The following is a 14,313-nucleotide window of genomic DNA, read 5'->3' on the forward strand; positions in this document are numbered from 1 at the left end:
AATGTCTTTATAGACGCATGAAGAATCAATTTGTTCTGTGCTATCAACTATAGGAATTTTATCACAAAAAATGTTACCATTAAAATTATATCAAATTTCAAATAAATGGAGAGATGAAATGAAACCAAGACTTGGATTTTTAAGAAGTAGAGAATTTATGATGAAAGATTTATATACATTTGATATAAATTTAAATAATGCACAAGAAACATATGCTTTAGTGTGCAATACTTATGAAAACATATTTAAGAAGATAGGAATAACATACATAAAAGGTAATAAAATGAATAATATTAGTTCAATATTACTTATTTATTGATATTATTTATTTACATTGATATTATTTATAGCTATTGGTGATCCAGGATTAATTGGAGGTTCAATATCTCATGAATATCATTATATAAGTGATATTGGTGAAGATATTATTTGTATATGTCCATCTTGTCAATATAGTATTAATAAAAAAATATGCAAGGAATCATATTGTCCTAAATGTAAGAATGCACTTAATGAAAAAACTACTGCAGAGGTAATAGAAAAAATTAATGTTTCAATTAATTTTAGCTTTTATTATTGTTATTATAAATAAAAATCAAGAAATAATTATTAGTTATAATTTTTAATATAATAAATGATAATTTTCATTTAAGGTGGGTCATACATTTTTATTAGATACAAAATACACAATACCTTTAGAAGTAAAAATAAAAATAAATGATAAATCAGTACCCTTAGTAATGGGTTGTTTTGGACTTGGTTTAAGTCGCATTTTTACAATTATGACTGAATTATTATCTACCGAAGAAGAATTAAGATGGCCAAAAAATTTAGCACCATATACTGTATGCCTTATACCACCAAAGGTAATATGTACTATATAATTTTTTATAGATGTTAAAAATCATTATAATTTATAGGCAGGAAGCAAAGAAGAAAATAAAAGTAATCAATATGTAAAAACAGTAATGGAAATTTTAAATCAATTAAATATTGATACTATACTTGATGATAGAACAAACTTAACTATTGGAAAACGTTTTATGCATGCTCGCGTAACTGGATTTCCATATGTTATTATAATTGGTAAATCCATAATGGACTTTTCACCTTTAATTGAAATTCATAATATAAATAATTCAACAAATTGTAAAATACCTTTAAATGATATATCTAATTATTTTAATAATGAAGATATCAAAATTTAAAATAATATATATGTAGTATAATATATATATTTACAAAATGTTTAATAAACAAAAAAAATTATTTAAATAATATTTATTTTTTACTACGTAAAAAAATATTGAAATTAATGAATATCAAATTAATGTTCTAATTTAACTTTAATTTTGTGATATGCATTACAAAGAAAACCTCGTAAATTCCAAATATTTTTAATATTTTCTGGTTGGACATTATATGATGCATCTACAGCTTTTGTCCATATCTCCATTTCTTTTAATTCTTTCTTGACAGGAAGATCTATACTCCACAATGTCCAGCTCCAATATCGACCTACTTTAGCATTATTATCCTCAGCATCTAAATTAGCCGTATGCCAAGTTTCACCTTGATCATTTGTTACATCAACTCGAATAATTTTTCGACCTCCTCCTGACCATGCATATCCTATAAAAATAGTTTGATTGGTTATAATCTTATTATAAAGATTTTACTATCATAGAAAAGTGAAATCTTAAAAATTATTTTACCTTTCACATTTATTTTTCCATTTATTACTTTAATTATTTCAGATTGTTCTGGTTTGCAAATTGCAGAAATTACAGGCATTTCTTGTATAGCAGGTGCCTTAGAAAAATCTACATTATCCCAATCAATATTGGGAGAAAAGACTTTATAATCATTTTGTTGCCATTGTGACTGACTTTCTTTTTTTGAAACTATTATTTTAGCTATAGAAATTAAAACAAAATTTAATCAAATAATTAATTATTGCACACTTTAATTATAATATTTGTTACCAAATATTTGTTACCAAGCCATTTTACATTCCTGGCTCCCACAACGCCTGGGACAATTACTCTAATGGGAAATCCATGATCTCTTGGTATAGGTTGTTCATTCATTTCATAAGCTAAAATTATATCTGCTTTGGAATCCATTGCTTTGCTAATAGGTATACTTGCACCATATGGTGTACCAGAAGGATCTAAGTCATATCCTTCAAACTTGTTCCATGAAATTATTATATATCTATTTTTAACATTTAAAAAAAAATTATTTTTTGCTATTTATTATTTTTTAATTAATACCTGTATATGATTGTAATCATCTTCTTTAATTTTTAAATCTTTTAATATATCACATAATCTTGTACCAGTCCATGTAGCATTACCAACAGCACCTATACCCCAATTAAGTCCTTTTAATTGCTTTTCCTAAAAGATAAAAAAAATAAGATAATTAATAATAAAAAGGAATAATTTTATATTTTTATGGAATAATATGTTATAGAACAGAAAAAAATATGTTAATTTACTTTTATCATTTCTGATCTCCTATTTCCTGCACACATTATAGCACTTGTTATTGTATATTTAGGATATTTTTTTATGTCTTCAAATTTCAAAATCTTTTTTGTTACTTCTTCTATAACTAGTTCTAAAGTATAAGTTTTCAAATCTATTTCAGGAACAGGAAGATGATTTCTTACATAAAACAATTCCCTAAAATTAATCAATATCTTATTAATCAATCAATATCAAATCAATCAAAATTCCCTTAATTAATCAATATCAAATTTAAAAAATAAAAGTTTAAAAAAAAAATTTCAAATTTACATTGGTGTAATAAAACTTTCAATCAATAAAGATGGTGGTGGTTCAGCACAAAAAGGTTTTTCACCATTTATCTTCAAAACTTTATGTCTTATGGGTTCTTTTGAATATGGATCATTATCATTAATTGTATTGAATATTGCATCTTCTTTAGAAATGTTTCCAATTCTCATTGATTCAAGAAGTTCATATATTTCTTGTGTGTTATGATTAGCAAAAATTGCCCAAAATGGTTCAATTGAACTTCCAGCTGCCATTAATATTTTTGAAGAACCACCTGGATGTTTTTCAATAAAATCTGTTATATCATATACTCCTTGCTTAAATGTTACCCATATGCGATTTTCTTTATTATCATGTTTGCCTATTTCTTCTAAATTGTATGTTTTTAAGTCTACTCTGAACTCTCCACATGGAATAAATTTTTTATTTAAAGCATAAATATTTTTATAAGATATATAATAATATAATCCTAATATGGATGTAGCAACAGTAATATATGCTGTATATTTTACATAAGAATTATTTTTGAATGTGTTTTGTTTTATATATAGTTCTCTATGATAATTTTTAAATGTTCTAATATGATATTGATTTGACATTAATGACAAATATCTAAAATAATTAATATCTTATTAGAAATAAATTTTATATTTACATCGTAATAATATAATAACGAAATTTAAACTAATAGAAACCTATTTTTTCGTTGATTTATAATCTTCGAATATAAAATCATAGTATAAAAATTTTGTATTTGATAATCAAAACAATAGAATATGAATAATGAGAAAATTTTTCCTCATAAATTATTATTAAATAAAATAAAATAGATATAATAATTATATTTACGCCAAATAAAAAATCATATATTAATGATTTATGTGAACATATTATTTTTGTTTTAGTTTTTTTTTAAAAAGTTTTTAGAATGTAGATATCGCGATAAGTACTTCAAGTATTATACTCAATTTTATCAATTCAGCTTAAAACAAGAATATAATAATATATAATTAATAATGAAATTGAAATATAAATAAATATGAATATAAAATTATAAATAAAACAAGATGATAGAATAAATATTCAATTATAAAATATTTTATAGATATATGTTATGTATATTATGTATATTTTGTAGAAGTATATTTTTATTTATATTTTACATAATTAAATTTATATAAGTGTGAAAACAAGTATTGTTTTTCAACATATATATTTAATATATATTGGAATATATTATATTTTGTGAAATTATTATCTTAAAGATATTTTTTAAAGAGAATGTATATCTCTATTCTTTTTATATCTATATGTATATCTATATTTTTTTATCTATATTAAAGATTAAGATATATTATTATATTATAGTTTTATTATATAGTTTTGAAAAAAAATAATGAAAGTGTGTTCAATTAATATTCGTAGTCATAATCACACATTAAAAACAAGTAAAACAAATAATGAGAAAAAAAAATAGGATAAAAATTCGGAAATCAATACTATCTCAATAGAATAAGATGCAAAAATAGCAAATAACAAAAGGATAAAAATAGAATAAGAATTTACTATCAATGCCATCTCTTAAATTAAACACATCACTTTAAAGATAGGAGCAAAAATTAACAATTAACGCCATCTTTCAAATCCTTTTGAAAAGATTTTGTTTTTGGCGCTGATTTCTGGATTTTTATTCTATATTTAATTTTCTCCCACTATTTATTCTATTTGTCTCTATTTGCTCATTTATCCCATGCTATTTTAAATTGATAATATCGCATGTGATGCCGCAACATGATAATATGGATTAATAATTTAATATGTAATAATAATTCTCATAATTCGTGTTCGCATTGATGTATATATAGTTTTGTGATGTTATCTTTTTTCTACTGTAAGGAAATCATTTGGTAACACTGCTTATCACTATTGAGAATGATGGCTCCCTGTCATTCTTGTATACGGATATTTTCGTAATTCTTTGTATCATTATTTCTTTTTCAGCACTTAGAAACTTTTCAATGAAATCTTTATAAAATTAGATAATCAAGAATAATAGTATTCAAAAAAACTTTCAAATTTGATTTTTAAATATAAAAATCACTTATTTATGTGACATCTCAAGTTATCTGCTTTATTAGTAAGTAAATATCTAATGTGTTCACTGTTTAAAATTTATTACATATTTTTAATTTATAAACATGAGATTATAGAAATGTTTTTGTCATAAAAATATTATATATATCAAAATATTATTTATTCATTTGAAATTATTGAAAATTTAATATAGAGGTTATATCGAAAAAAATTAATAATTATACGAATTTAAAATAAAAATAATATGTAATATATTTATGTAAACATTATTTATATTTATATAAATAATTTAAAATTATAATATAATAATTGTTATTTAAATCAGTACATTTTTAGATAAAAGAAATGATAAAAATTGAATAATTAATTATGGCAATGACTATGAGAAAACGAAGTGGTTCAGGTTCCAAACGTCAACATAAAGGAAAGCTTGTACCAATTTATGAAAGCTTTTTTAAAGGAGAAGATTTAACATTAGCTCATCCAAATTTTTGGAATGAATTGTTCTTAATTAAACCTATGGTCAGTATTTTTTTTATTTACTTCTAAATACATTAGACTTTATTTAATATCATATAAATACAAATAAAGTAAAAATTTCTAAAACTTCCAGACAATATAATAAAGATTCCAAATTAAAAATTCTTCTAATTTGTTACATATATTATTGAACACGTTTCATCTATAATAAAAATTTTTCATTGAAAAGAAATGTCATTAGTAATAAAGATTAAAATTATATTATACTTTTCTCTCTTTCTTTGTTGCATATTCTTCATGTATATATTTTTCATTTTCTTGATATTTTTTATTATCTTTTATTATCTTTTTATCATCTTTTTCTTGTTTCTTTGTATGTGGCATTAATTCATTAATAACATAAGTATTCTTTAAATCATTAAGTGAAGTTGTACTTTCATGATTCTTGCATTTATTTTGTGATTTTGTTTCAGATGATTCATTTTGTGTTTTTTGTTGTTGTGATCCATTTTTAGCTAAAAATTTATTTATGGTTATTATATATAAATTATAATCATTTTATATAAAACAAATATATGTTTCTAATACAATTATTTACCTTTAGTTTTAATAGGTTCTTCACATTCTAATTCATTATTCAAACTACCAGGCATAAATTTGCACTTAAAATTAAACCATGCTTCGCTTGTTTGAATTTTATATTTTAGACATTTTAATTGATATATGCACACTCTTCCATAATATTTTGTCACTTCCCATGTTGGTATTGTCTATAAAATTATATTACATATAAATAATAATAGAAATAACTTTGTAAATTATAAATATATTTTTATAACATGTTTGTACACTTACTTGTATTAACTTTGTAACAAATTTACCAATCATTATTGATGTACTAAAGTACATTTATATAAACAAATACAAATTTTTAAATATTAGAATCATAAAATTGCAACATCATTTTTTCAATTTAAAAAAATTTTTTAATTAACCAAATAAAATGAAAAAATTTAGTACTTCTTATTGATAACAAATTTTTTTTATAATTTTTTCCTGTCAAAGAGAAAACAAATGAATTCTTATATTATATACCTTGTGATTAAATTCACATTTAGTATTTAATTGTTTTACAATTATATTTTACATTTTTTATATTTATATTTTATATTTTATATTTGTTTTACATTATATTTTACAATTTTTTTTATATTTTTAGGTTCCACATATTGAAAATGAAATTTTACATATGACTACAGAACAATTAAATGCAAGTAGAGAAAACTTAAATGCTTTAGTTTGCCATTGTGTAGATACATTAGTTGATGAACATCCTTTCAGAGTTGTATATGCTTTACAAACTTTAGCAGCTGTCATTCAATCTATGTATAAAAAAGCTAGTCAAAGTGATTGCGGATTTAATTTAATAGACATCTTAGTAGGGTTTGATTCTGCAGAGCAGAGAATGACAACATTAATGCAACATTGTAATAATTTTTTAACAGGTATAATTAATATTTGATATATTTCTTAATATTTAATCATTTAATATTAGCTTATTAGAAATCAAAGATTCAAATATACATTTGATATTTAATCTTTCAAAAAAACCAATTATTAAAATTTTTCATGATTCTAGGTGAATATCCTGATAGTTTAAAAGCTTTATGCTTAAAATTATTGTTAATTATTGTTACTGGCATGGACAATGTTAGTCAAAACACTTTATTGGAATATGTTATGCTTAATAGTGTTTTTGAATCTCTGGTTCAAGTAGGTGTTATTTTAATACAAATATTATAATTGTTAAAAGTATTATTCTAATTAAGTATTGATATTTTTAATATATTTTCTTTATATAGTTGCTAAGAGATACAACAGCTAGAAATCGTCACGGGCATGATGCAGTGTTGCTTTTAACACTTCTAGTCAATTATAGAAAGCACGAAAGAGCAAATCCTTATATTGTTAAGTTATCAATTTTAGATGATGAATTAGCTCTTAATGGATATGGGCAAGTTATATCAAGTTCATTGATGGAATTTTGTAGGCAATTTGCTCAACAAAGAGCAGGTATATAATTTTTATATTCTTAAGTTATTTAAGTTATTATATATATAATAATAAAAATTGTTATATAATTTTATGTACAGAAATACAAGCATCTTGGTTATCTTCCTTAACTAGTATAGTTGGAAGCATGTTTGTTGGAGAAGAAGAAGCAAAAACGCAACAAGTTCGTGCAAATAATGCATTATTATTAGCACTTTATGAAGCAACGCATTTAAATCGTAATTTTGTAACTACTTTGGCATACACACAAAGTGATACGAGTGCTCCACCTTCTCCAAATAATACATTAGGACCAAATGCAGTAGCTCCTGGAGCACAATTACCTGATATAATGGCTCAGCCATTTAATTTATTGGCTACATTTTTACAATATTGGTGAGAAAGAAAATATTCTATGTTATAAAAATACACATCTTTTTTAATATTTATAGTATTTATATATACTTTAGTATTTATAGTACTTTTTATTTTAAAGAATTTTAATTATTTCAGTTCAATAGTGATGCAAGTAATCAGAACAGAGGCAATAATGAATAATGTTAAGTTGTGCTTCCTCATATTAAGTTGTATTGCAGAGGATCAATATGCAAATAGTTTGATGCATGATGCAAACTTAGCATTTAGGGTACAACTTCATCGAGTACCAATGCATCATAGAAAGATACAAGATAAAACTGCACCAGCTCAACCATTAGCAGCTACTTTACTTGGTATAATCGTTATATGTTCCATTAAATTTGAGTTGTTTAAATAATTATTAAATTATTACAGATTTACTCGTTGAATTTGTTACATCACATATGATGAAAAAATTTCCATTGGAACTTTATCATCAATGTATCGGAGTTTTACAGAGGTTGCTTTGTTACCAAAAAAGATGTAGAATTAGACTTGGATATCAATGGAGAGATCTTTGGACTGCTTTGATTAATTTACTCAAATTTTTAACAACACATGAAAGTCATCTTATTAAAAAAATGAATATTTTTCCATTAGCTATTCAGGTAAATTAATATTTTATTTAATTTTATTAATAAATTGCAAATTAAAAAAATGAATCTAATTTTTTTTAGGTTGTGAATATTTTAAATCTATTTATTACATATGGAGATACATTTCTATCTTCTCCTAGTAGTTACGATGAATTATTTTACGAAATAATACGAATGAGGCTGATTTTCACAAATTTAAATGCTATGGGTATATTTTAAATATATAATTTTATTATATATTTTTATTTTTTATTTAAATTTTATAATATTTAATAATAAAAGCACATTATTTTACATTATTTAAAAATACATTATTTAATATTATTTTTTTAAGCACTCCGATATTCAACAAGTGAATCTTATGAATATAAAGAACATGCATTAAAATTGACGAATTGTTTAGTAAATATGAGAGATATAGTAAATCATTTTCCACCAAAAATAGCAGCATGGCTTGCAAGTGAAAGTTTGTCTACTCCAACAGAACAACAAATTTTAGCTATCATAATACAAAATTATGATAGCCTAACTTTAAAATTACAAGACAATTTAGATCAATATGAAAGATATTCTGAAAAATCTAATCATGTTGCTTTCTTTGAAGATATGGTAATAATAAAATGTATAAGATTATGATTCTAAATAATATATTATTTTTTATGATTTCTTTTTTTAATATTTATATTATTTTTTAGGTAACTGGAGTTGTAATTGATACTCGGGGATCGATAGATTTGAGTACATTAGATACACAGGCTATATTACAAGAATTATCAAATATTTCGTAACACAGATTCTATACAATGCGAATAATATTTTGTTTGTCATTCTGTTGTCATGTTGTATTATAATATATTTTTTTTAATAAAGTCGGCTTTATATGTATATTCTTAATATCGCAGAAAACGTATAACTACTTGAGAAAAGAATACATCATAATGAGTTTGATTATACATAATATTACATATATAATATTCTTATGGATTGTATATGCAAGTTTTTAAAAAATAATTAAAATTTAATAAGTATAAAATAGAATCTTTACATTATAATCTAAGTTGTTTTTCAACAAATTCATATTTTCTTGCTATATCATTTATGTTTTTTAATCTGTTTATAAAAATATAATTATAAATCCTTTTTTAAATATTTTTTTGCAAGAATTGCAATACCTGTTTTAGATTGATTTTTTCTTTGAAGCTGAGTACTAATAAATTCTCCTATTTTTACTATTTCATTGAGATTGACTCCAGTTTTCAAACCTTGCTCATGTAACAAATAAAGTAAATCTTCTGTAGCAACATTTCCAGAAGCTCCAAGTGCATATGGACAACCTCCTAGACCAGCAACAGATGAATCAAAAGTTCTTATACCACATTCAAGGCTAGCATAAATATTAACTAAAGCTTGCCCATATGTATCATGACAATGAATTGCAAATTTATTCATATCATTTGATACATGTTTCAATTCATATAATAAACTTTTTATTTTATTAGGTGAACCTACTCCAATAGTATCTCCCAAAGAAATTTCACAGCATCCACATTCTAACATGAATGCAGTTAAATTGGCTACAATTATTGGTTTAATTTTACCTTCATAAGGACAATCAACAATACATGATATATAACCTCTGACTTTAATATCATGTTTTAATGCATCTTCAATAATTATTTTAGCATTTTTCATATTATCATTAATGGAGCAGTTGGTATTTTTCCTTGAAAAAGTTTCAGATGCAGCTCCAAAGATAGCTATTTCTTTTACACCTACTTTTAAAGCATTTTTTAAGCCTTTTATATTTGGTATTAATACTGGATAAGAAATATCCATTTTTTTATTAATTTTTTGGAATACTTGTGCATTATCTGCCATTTGTGGAATCCATTTTGGAGACACAAAACTAGTAACTTCTATATTCTTTAATCCACTTTCTGATAGTTTATTAATAAATTCAACTTTAATTTCAGTTGGAACAATATTTTTTTCATTTTGTAATCCATCTCGAGGTCCGACTTCTACTATTTTTATAAAATTACTAAATAATCTTATCTTTTTCATAGAAAAATAATATATTTTATTTATACTGATAGTTTTAAACATGATTAATTTAAAAATATTTTCTTTATTTATATTATTTATAAATATATTATATTTATATTTTATTTTTTTAATAAGATTTAATATTATACTTGAAAGAATATGATTAATATAATGAAAAATAATTTCACTGTATTATTTTTAAATAATTAATATTGAATGATAAGTTGATAATGTATTAAATAAATATACTATATTTACAAAAATATTCATAATTCATTTATGTTATTTCATCATTTATTATATATTGTTTTAATGAATAATGAAATATAAATATAAAACAAGTTAAAATTGAAGTAAAACAGTATAGAAAAAAAGATAATAATATGTTTTCAAATTTTTATAAATTATTATTTGTAAATTTGAGTTAAATTAAAATTCAAGTTTTTCATCATTCGATTTGCTATAGTAGCGCTACTTTATACGACGCCATTTTTAAAAGTAGTTCGTATATTGTATAGATCGTATAATATAAAAAACAATTTGGAATATTATCATATCGAAGAAAAATAGAATTTGCAGCAAATGTGAAATATTTGTATATTTGTTTTTAGTGAAATACTTGTTTGAATTTGTTTGATATATATAGTTTACCTATTGTTTTAAAACGCATTATTGATTAAATATATATTTTAATTAATATTTCAACGTTACGTCTTGAATTTAAAATAAAAAGTTTTATAAGAAGAAAATATGTTTCCGGCTTATTCATATTTATCAGCTTATGATAGACATAAAAAACTTATTAATGATTATTTTACGTTATATGGAGGTTCGGTATCATCTTTAGAACGAGACACGTATGTTAAATTTTTTAATTTGATTTCATATATTTTTATATCATTATTTAAATTATAACCATAGTGTATAATTGTATATAAATTAATATTTTTTTATCTTTATATTGATTCAAAATATAAAAATTTAATAAAAAATATATTCAAATATTAAAAAAATACATATAATATAAAAATAAACGATAAAGAAATGACAGCTTTGTAAACTCTAAAACAAGCAGCTCTTGACGTTTCGGCCTGTGTTTCGAGGTCCCGAGACAAGACAGACTATGATGTTATTAAAGAAAACCATAGATTTTTATGGGATCAGGATAAAGATGAACCAAATACATGGGGTGCTCGTTTGGCAAAGAAATATTATGATAAATTGTTTAAAGAATATTGTATAGCAGATTTAACGTATTATAAGCAAAACAAGGTAAATTATGTAGATTTAATATAATATAATAAAATGTTTTTAAATTCAGTTCTAAAGATTAATATTAAATAGGTTGCTTTAAGATGGAGAACAGAAAAAGAAGTTATCATTGGTAAAGGACAATTTGAATGTGGAAATAAAACATGTAAAAATAAGGAACAACTTAAATCTTGGGAAGTAAATTTTGGTTATATAGAGCATGGTCAAAAAAAGAACGCTCTTATCAAATTAAGTAAGTTATTCCAACTTATTCAAAATTCCTGTATCTAAAATGTAAAAATATAGATGAAATATAGATTCATTATTAATATAAATTTTAAGGATTGTGTCCTGAATGTTCCATAAAGTTGAATTATAAATCCCAAAAAAGAGAAGCAAAAAAACATAAAATATTAAAAAGATTAGGAACAAATATAGAAACATCTAATAATACACCTAGTACTTCTACAGTTCAGGTTAAAATTGAAGAAAATAAAGCTATAAATAATATTGAAAAATCAATTGAAGAGAAGGATGAATCTAAAATTTGGAAAGAAAAACCAATTGAAGATTTGGAAAAAACAAGAGAGGAAGAATTTGAAGAATATTTAGCAGATCTATTAATCTAAAAAATAATTTATTTTAATAATTAAAATATTAATAATATCTATAAAATTAATTTTTGTTATAGATATTGTTTAAAAAATATAATTTCTATATATATGAAAAAAAATTAAATTCATTTTCAAATAAATATAACAATTACAGTTATCATATTTTTATTTCAATTGATACATATAATTCATATTTTACCAGCATGATAACAAGGCTTAGTATACATATTTTTTAATTTTTACACACAAAATAGCTATTGTTTATTTTTACTTACATTAAAAGTATGAAAAAATCTAGCACCAAATAATGTGTATATTTATACATATACATATATATTGTATAATAAATAAATACAATTATTTATTTGTATTGCAGTCAAAAATTCTTAACAATCTTCATGATATATACATTATTGATAATGAAATAAATTGTACAATTTTAATACAATTTTTATTTCTTTTATTATTATTGATATATTTATTCCATTAACAGATAATATAAATTGAAATTTTATTTATAATTAAAATCATAAAATAAAATATCTATCTAATATTTATAACTTATAAAAATTATTTTGTTTTTTTAATTTGTATAAGAATATTGCTTTATTTTTTCAAAATAATCTAATATCTTTAACAAATTAAAAGATATTAAATATATATAATTTTACATTCAACTATACAAGAAAAAATTAATAATAATTCATTATTTTGAATTTTTCTATATCAATCTTATTATAAGTAATAAAATGAATAAAATTTGATATAAAAACTTTATCCTAATATTTGAATTTACATTATTTTCAATTATATATAATAATACTTATTATTTACAATACATAACAAGATAAATTCAATTCTTCAAGATTAATAAATTCAATTTTTTTAGTTTTTTTTTTTCTATATTGTAAATATTTTTTATATGAATACCAATTTCTGTAAGAATTGTATATTTGAAGAATATAATTAAAAAAAATTATTTATGTTAATACTTAATATGTCAATTTATTATTATTTTTATTCTTTATCAAAAATTTGTTATTGATATAAAAGAATGAATAATTATGTTTTATTTGATTAATTTCTAAATTCTAATATTATATTAATTTATAACTTGTATATGAATACCTAAATTATTTTCATATATATTTTATATTACTTTATTAATTTATATTGCACTTTGTAAATTTTTGTATGACAGTAATTTTACTTTTCATGTATTAATATTATATCTTCATGTAAAATATTATATTCATTCTGAAATATATATGTATATATAAATATTATTACATTATTAAAAAAAAAAAGATGGATAAATTCATTAATATTTCATGCAATATAATGGAAGTTATCTGGTAATTTTTGTTATAAAGAAATGAAATATAATAGAAAGTTATTATTATATGATTTGAATTTTAAACACAAATATTTATGTATTAGGATTGTATTCAATTCTTTTGTAATATTGTTAAGAAGAAAGAGAGCGAAGGAACAAATATAATCAAAACAAACGATAGTAAAAATAATTCATTTACAATTAGAATTCCTTGTACATGATCTTACATGGTTTGCTTTTTGTGAATCACTATCCTCATCACTACAATCTTCATCATGTGTATGCGTCACATTACGTGGTGTTTCAGGTCTTGCATGAGGTATTTGATTACTGGGACAATCCACATACAAAGTTTTCTAATAATTAATAACATTGATATTTATAATTGCATTCCATATATATATATATATATACATATATATATGTATATCAAAAAAGAAACTCTTGGAGTTTACATACGGTAGGATTATTTTGTTCTTCTTCTTCATCATTAAGCTTAGATGTTCGAGATCGACTAATCATTGGTGTTTCCATAACAAATCTCTGTTCATGAGCTACTGTACTCTCATGAGGCATCTTAATATTAGAATTAATTACAAATATTCAATCAAAAAAAAAAAAAA

At 21.9% G+C, this 14,313-nt stretch overlaps 7 protein-coding genes across 11 annotated transcripts in view; 3 read left to right on the plus strand and 4 right to left on the minus strand.

Annotated features, from left to right (window-relative positions):
- The window catches only part of LOC102674063 (probable proline--tRNA ligase, mitochondrial), a 2,332-nt gene extending 1,081 nt beyond the window's left edge, over positions 1-1,251 (plus strand). For both annotated transcript variants that reach the window (XM_006609227.2, XM_006609228.2), the window contains exons 3-6: positions 14-275; positions 351-532; positions 654-866; positions 921-1,251. In XM_006609227.2, the coding sequence (XP_006609290.1) occupies positions 14-275; positions 351-532; positions 654-866; positions 921-1,208 (945 nt within the window). In that variant the 3' untranslated portion in view covers positions 1,209-1,251. The remainder of the gene's footprint in view (positions 1-13; positions 276-350; positions 533-653; positions 867-920) is intronic.
- Positions 1,252-1,258: 7 nt separating this feature from the next.
- Positions 1,259-3,555, minus strand: LOC102676357 (probable sulfite oxidase, mitochondrial). The gene is made up of 7 exons (XM_006609242.2): positions 3,500-3,555; positions 2,805-3,416; positions 2,504-2,690; positions 2,277-2,402; positions 2,000-2,192; positions 1,716-1,916; positions 1,259-1,632 (listed from the first exon to the last, which is right to left on the minus strand). Exons 1-7 carry the CDS (start codon positions 3,538-3,540, stop codon positions 1,328-1,330), a joined length of 1,665 nt encoding a protein of 554 aa, XP_006609305.1. The 5' UTR covers positions 3,541-3,555; the 3' UTR covers positions 1,259-1,327.
- A 1,151-nt stretch (positions 3,556-4,706) lies between these two features.
- On the plus strand, positions 4,707-9,471 carry LOC102676626 (armadillo-like helical domain-containing protein 3). 3 transcript variants are annotated; one of them, XM_006609245.2, is made up of 11 exons: positions 4,707-4,941; positions 5,235-5,420; positions 6,598-6,883; positions 7,018-7,151; positions 7,241-7,451; positions 7,532-7,826; positions 7,944-8,161; positions 8,223-8,455; positions 8,525-8,651; positions 8,778-9,065; positions 9,139-9,471. In XM_006609245.2, exons 2-11 carry the CDS (start codon positions 5,268-5,270, stop codon positions 9,156-9,158), a joined length of 1,965 nt encoding a protein of 654 aa, XP_006609308.1. In that variant the 5' UTR covers positions 4,707-4,941; positions 5,235-5,267; the 3' UTR covers positions 9,159-9,471. The 3 variants fall into 3 exon arrangements, with proteins under 3 accessions (XP_006609308.1, XP_006609307.1, XP_031370854.1); XM_006609244.2 differs by having other exon boundaries at positions 8,778-9,052; XM_031514994.1 differs by lacking the exons at positions 4,707-4,941; positions 5,235-5,420 and having other exon boundaries at positions 6,598-6,648; positions 6,720-6,883; positions 8,778-9,052.
- Positions 5,625-6,384, minus strand: LOC116186756. The gene is made up of 3 exons (XM_031514995.1): positions 6,234-6,384; positions 5,977-6,148; positions 5,625-5,893 (listed from the first exon to the last, which is right to left on the minus strand). Exons 1-3 carry the CDS (start codon positions 6,285-6,287, stop codon positions 5,640-5,642), a joined length of 480 nt encoding a protein of 159 aa, XP_031370855.1. The 5' UTR covers positions 6,288-6,384; the 3' UTR covers positions 5,625-5,639.
- LOC102676495 (hydroxymethylglutaryl-CoA lyase, mitochondrial) lies at positions 9,106-10,564 on the minus strand. Its single transcript, XM_006609243.2, has one exon. It carries the CDS (start codon positions 10,547-10,549, stop codon positions 9,572-9,574), a length of 978 nt encoding a protein of 325 aa, XP_006609306.2. The 5' UTR covers positions 10,550-10,564; the 3' UTR covers positions 9,106-9,571.
- Positions 10,565-11,009: 445 nt separating this feature from the next.
- On the plus strand, positions 11,010-12,732 carry LOC102676946 (protein FRA10AC1). Of its 2 annotated transcripts, none has more exons than XM_006609247.2 (4): positions 11,010-11,346; positions 11,593-11,761; positions 11,834-11,993; positions 12,083-12,732. In XM_006609247.2, the coding sequence occupies exons 1-4, from the start codon at positions 11,240-11,242 to the stop codon at positions 12,367-12,369; spliced, it is 723 nt and encodes a 240-aa protein (XP_006609310.1). In that variant the 5' UTR covers positions 11,010-11,239; the 3' UTR covers positions 12,370-12,732. The 2 variants fall into 2 exon arrangements, 1 of the variants encoding a protein (XP_006609310.1); XR_004151765.1 differs by having other exon boundaries at positions 11,051-11,346; positions 11,565-11,761; positions 12,083-12,154.
- Positions 12,733-13,863: 1,131 nt separating this feature from the next.
- LOC102677417 (cytosolic purine 5'-nucleotidase) overlaps positions 13,864-14,313 on the minus strand; it is a 17,286-nt gene continuing 16,836 nt past the window's right edge. Inside the window, exons 9-10 of the mRNA XM_006609251.2 lie at positions 14,150-14,267; positions 13,864-14,046 (exon numbers count right to left, since the gene is read on the minus strand). Of these exons, the coding sequence (XP_006609314.1) occupies positions 13,882-14,046; positions 14,150-14,267 (283 nt within the window). The 3' untranslated portion in view covers positions 13,864-13,881. The remainder of the gene's footprint in view (positions 14,047-14,149; positions 14,268-14,313) is intronic.

The sequence above is a fragment of the Apis dorsata genome, unplaced genomic scaffold, assembly GCF_000469605.1.
Source record: "Apis dorsata unplaced genomic scaffold, Apis dorsata 1.3 scaffold_52, whole genome shotgun sequence".
Taxonomy (NCBI): Eukaryota; Metazoa; Arthropoda; class Insecta; order Hymenoptera; family Apidae; genus Apis; species Apis dorsata.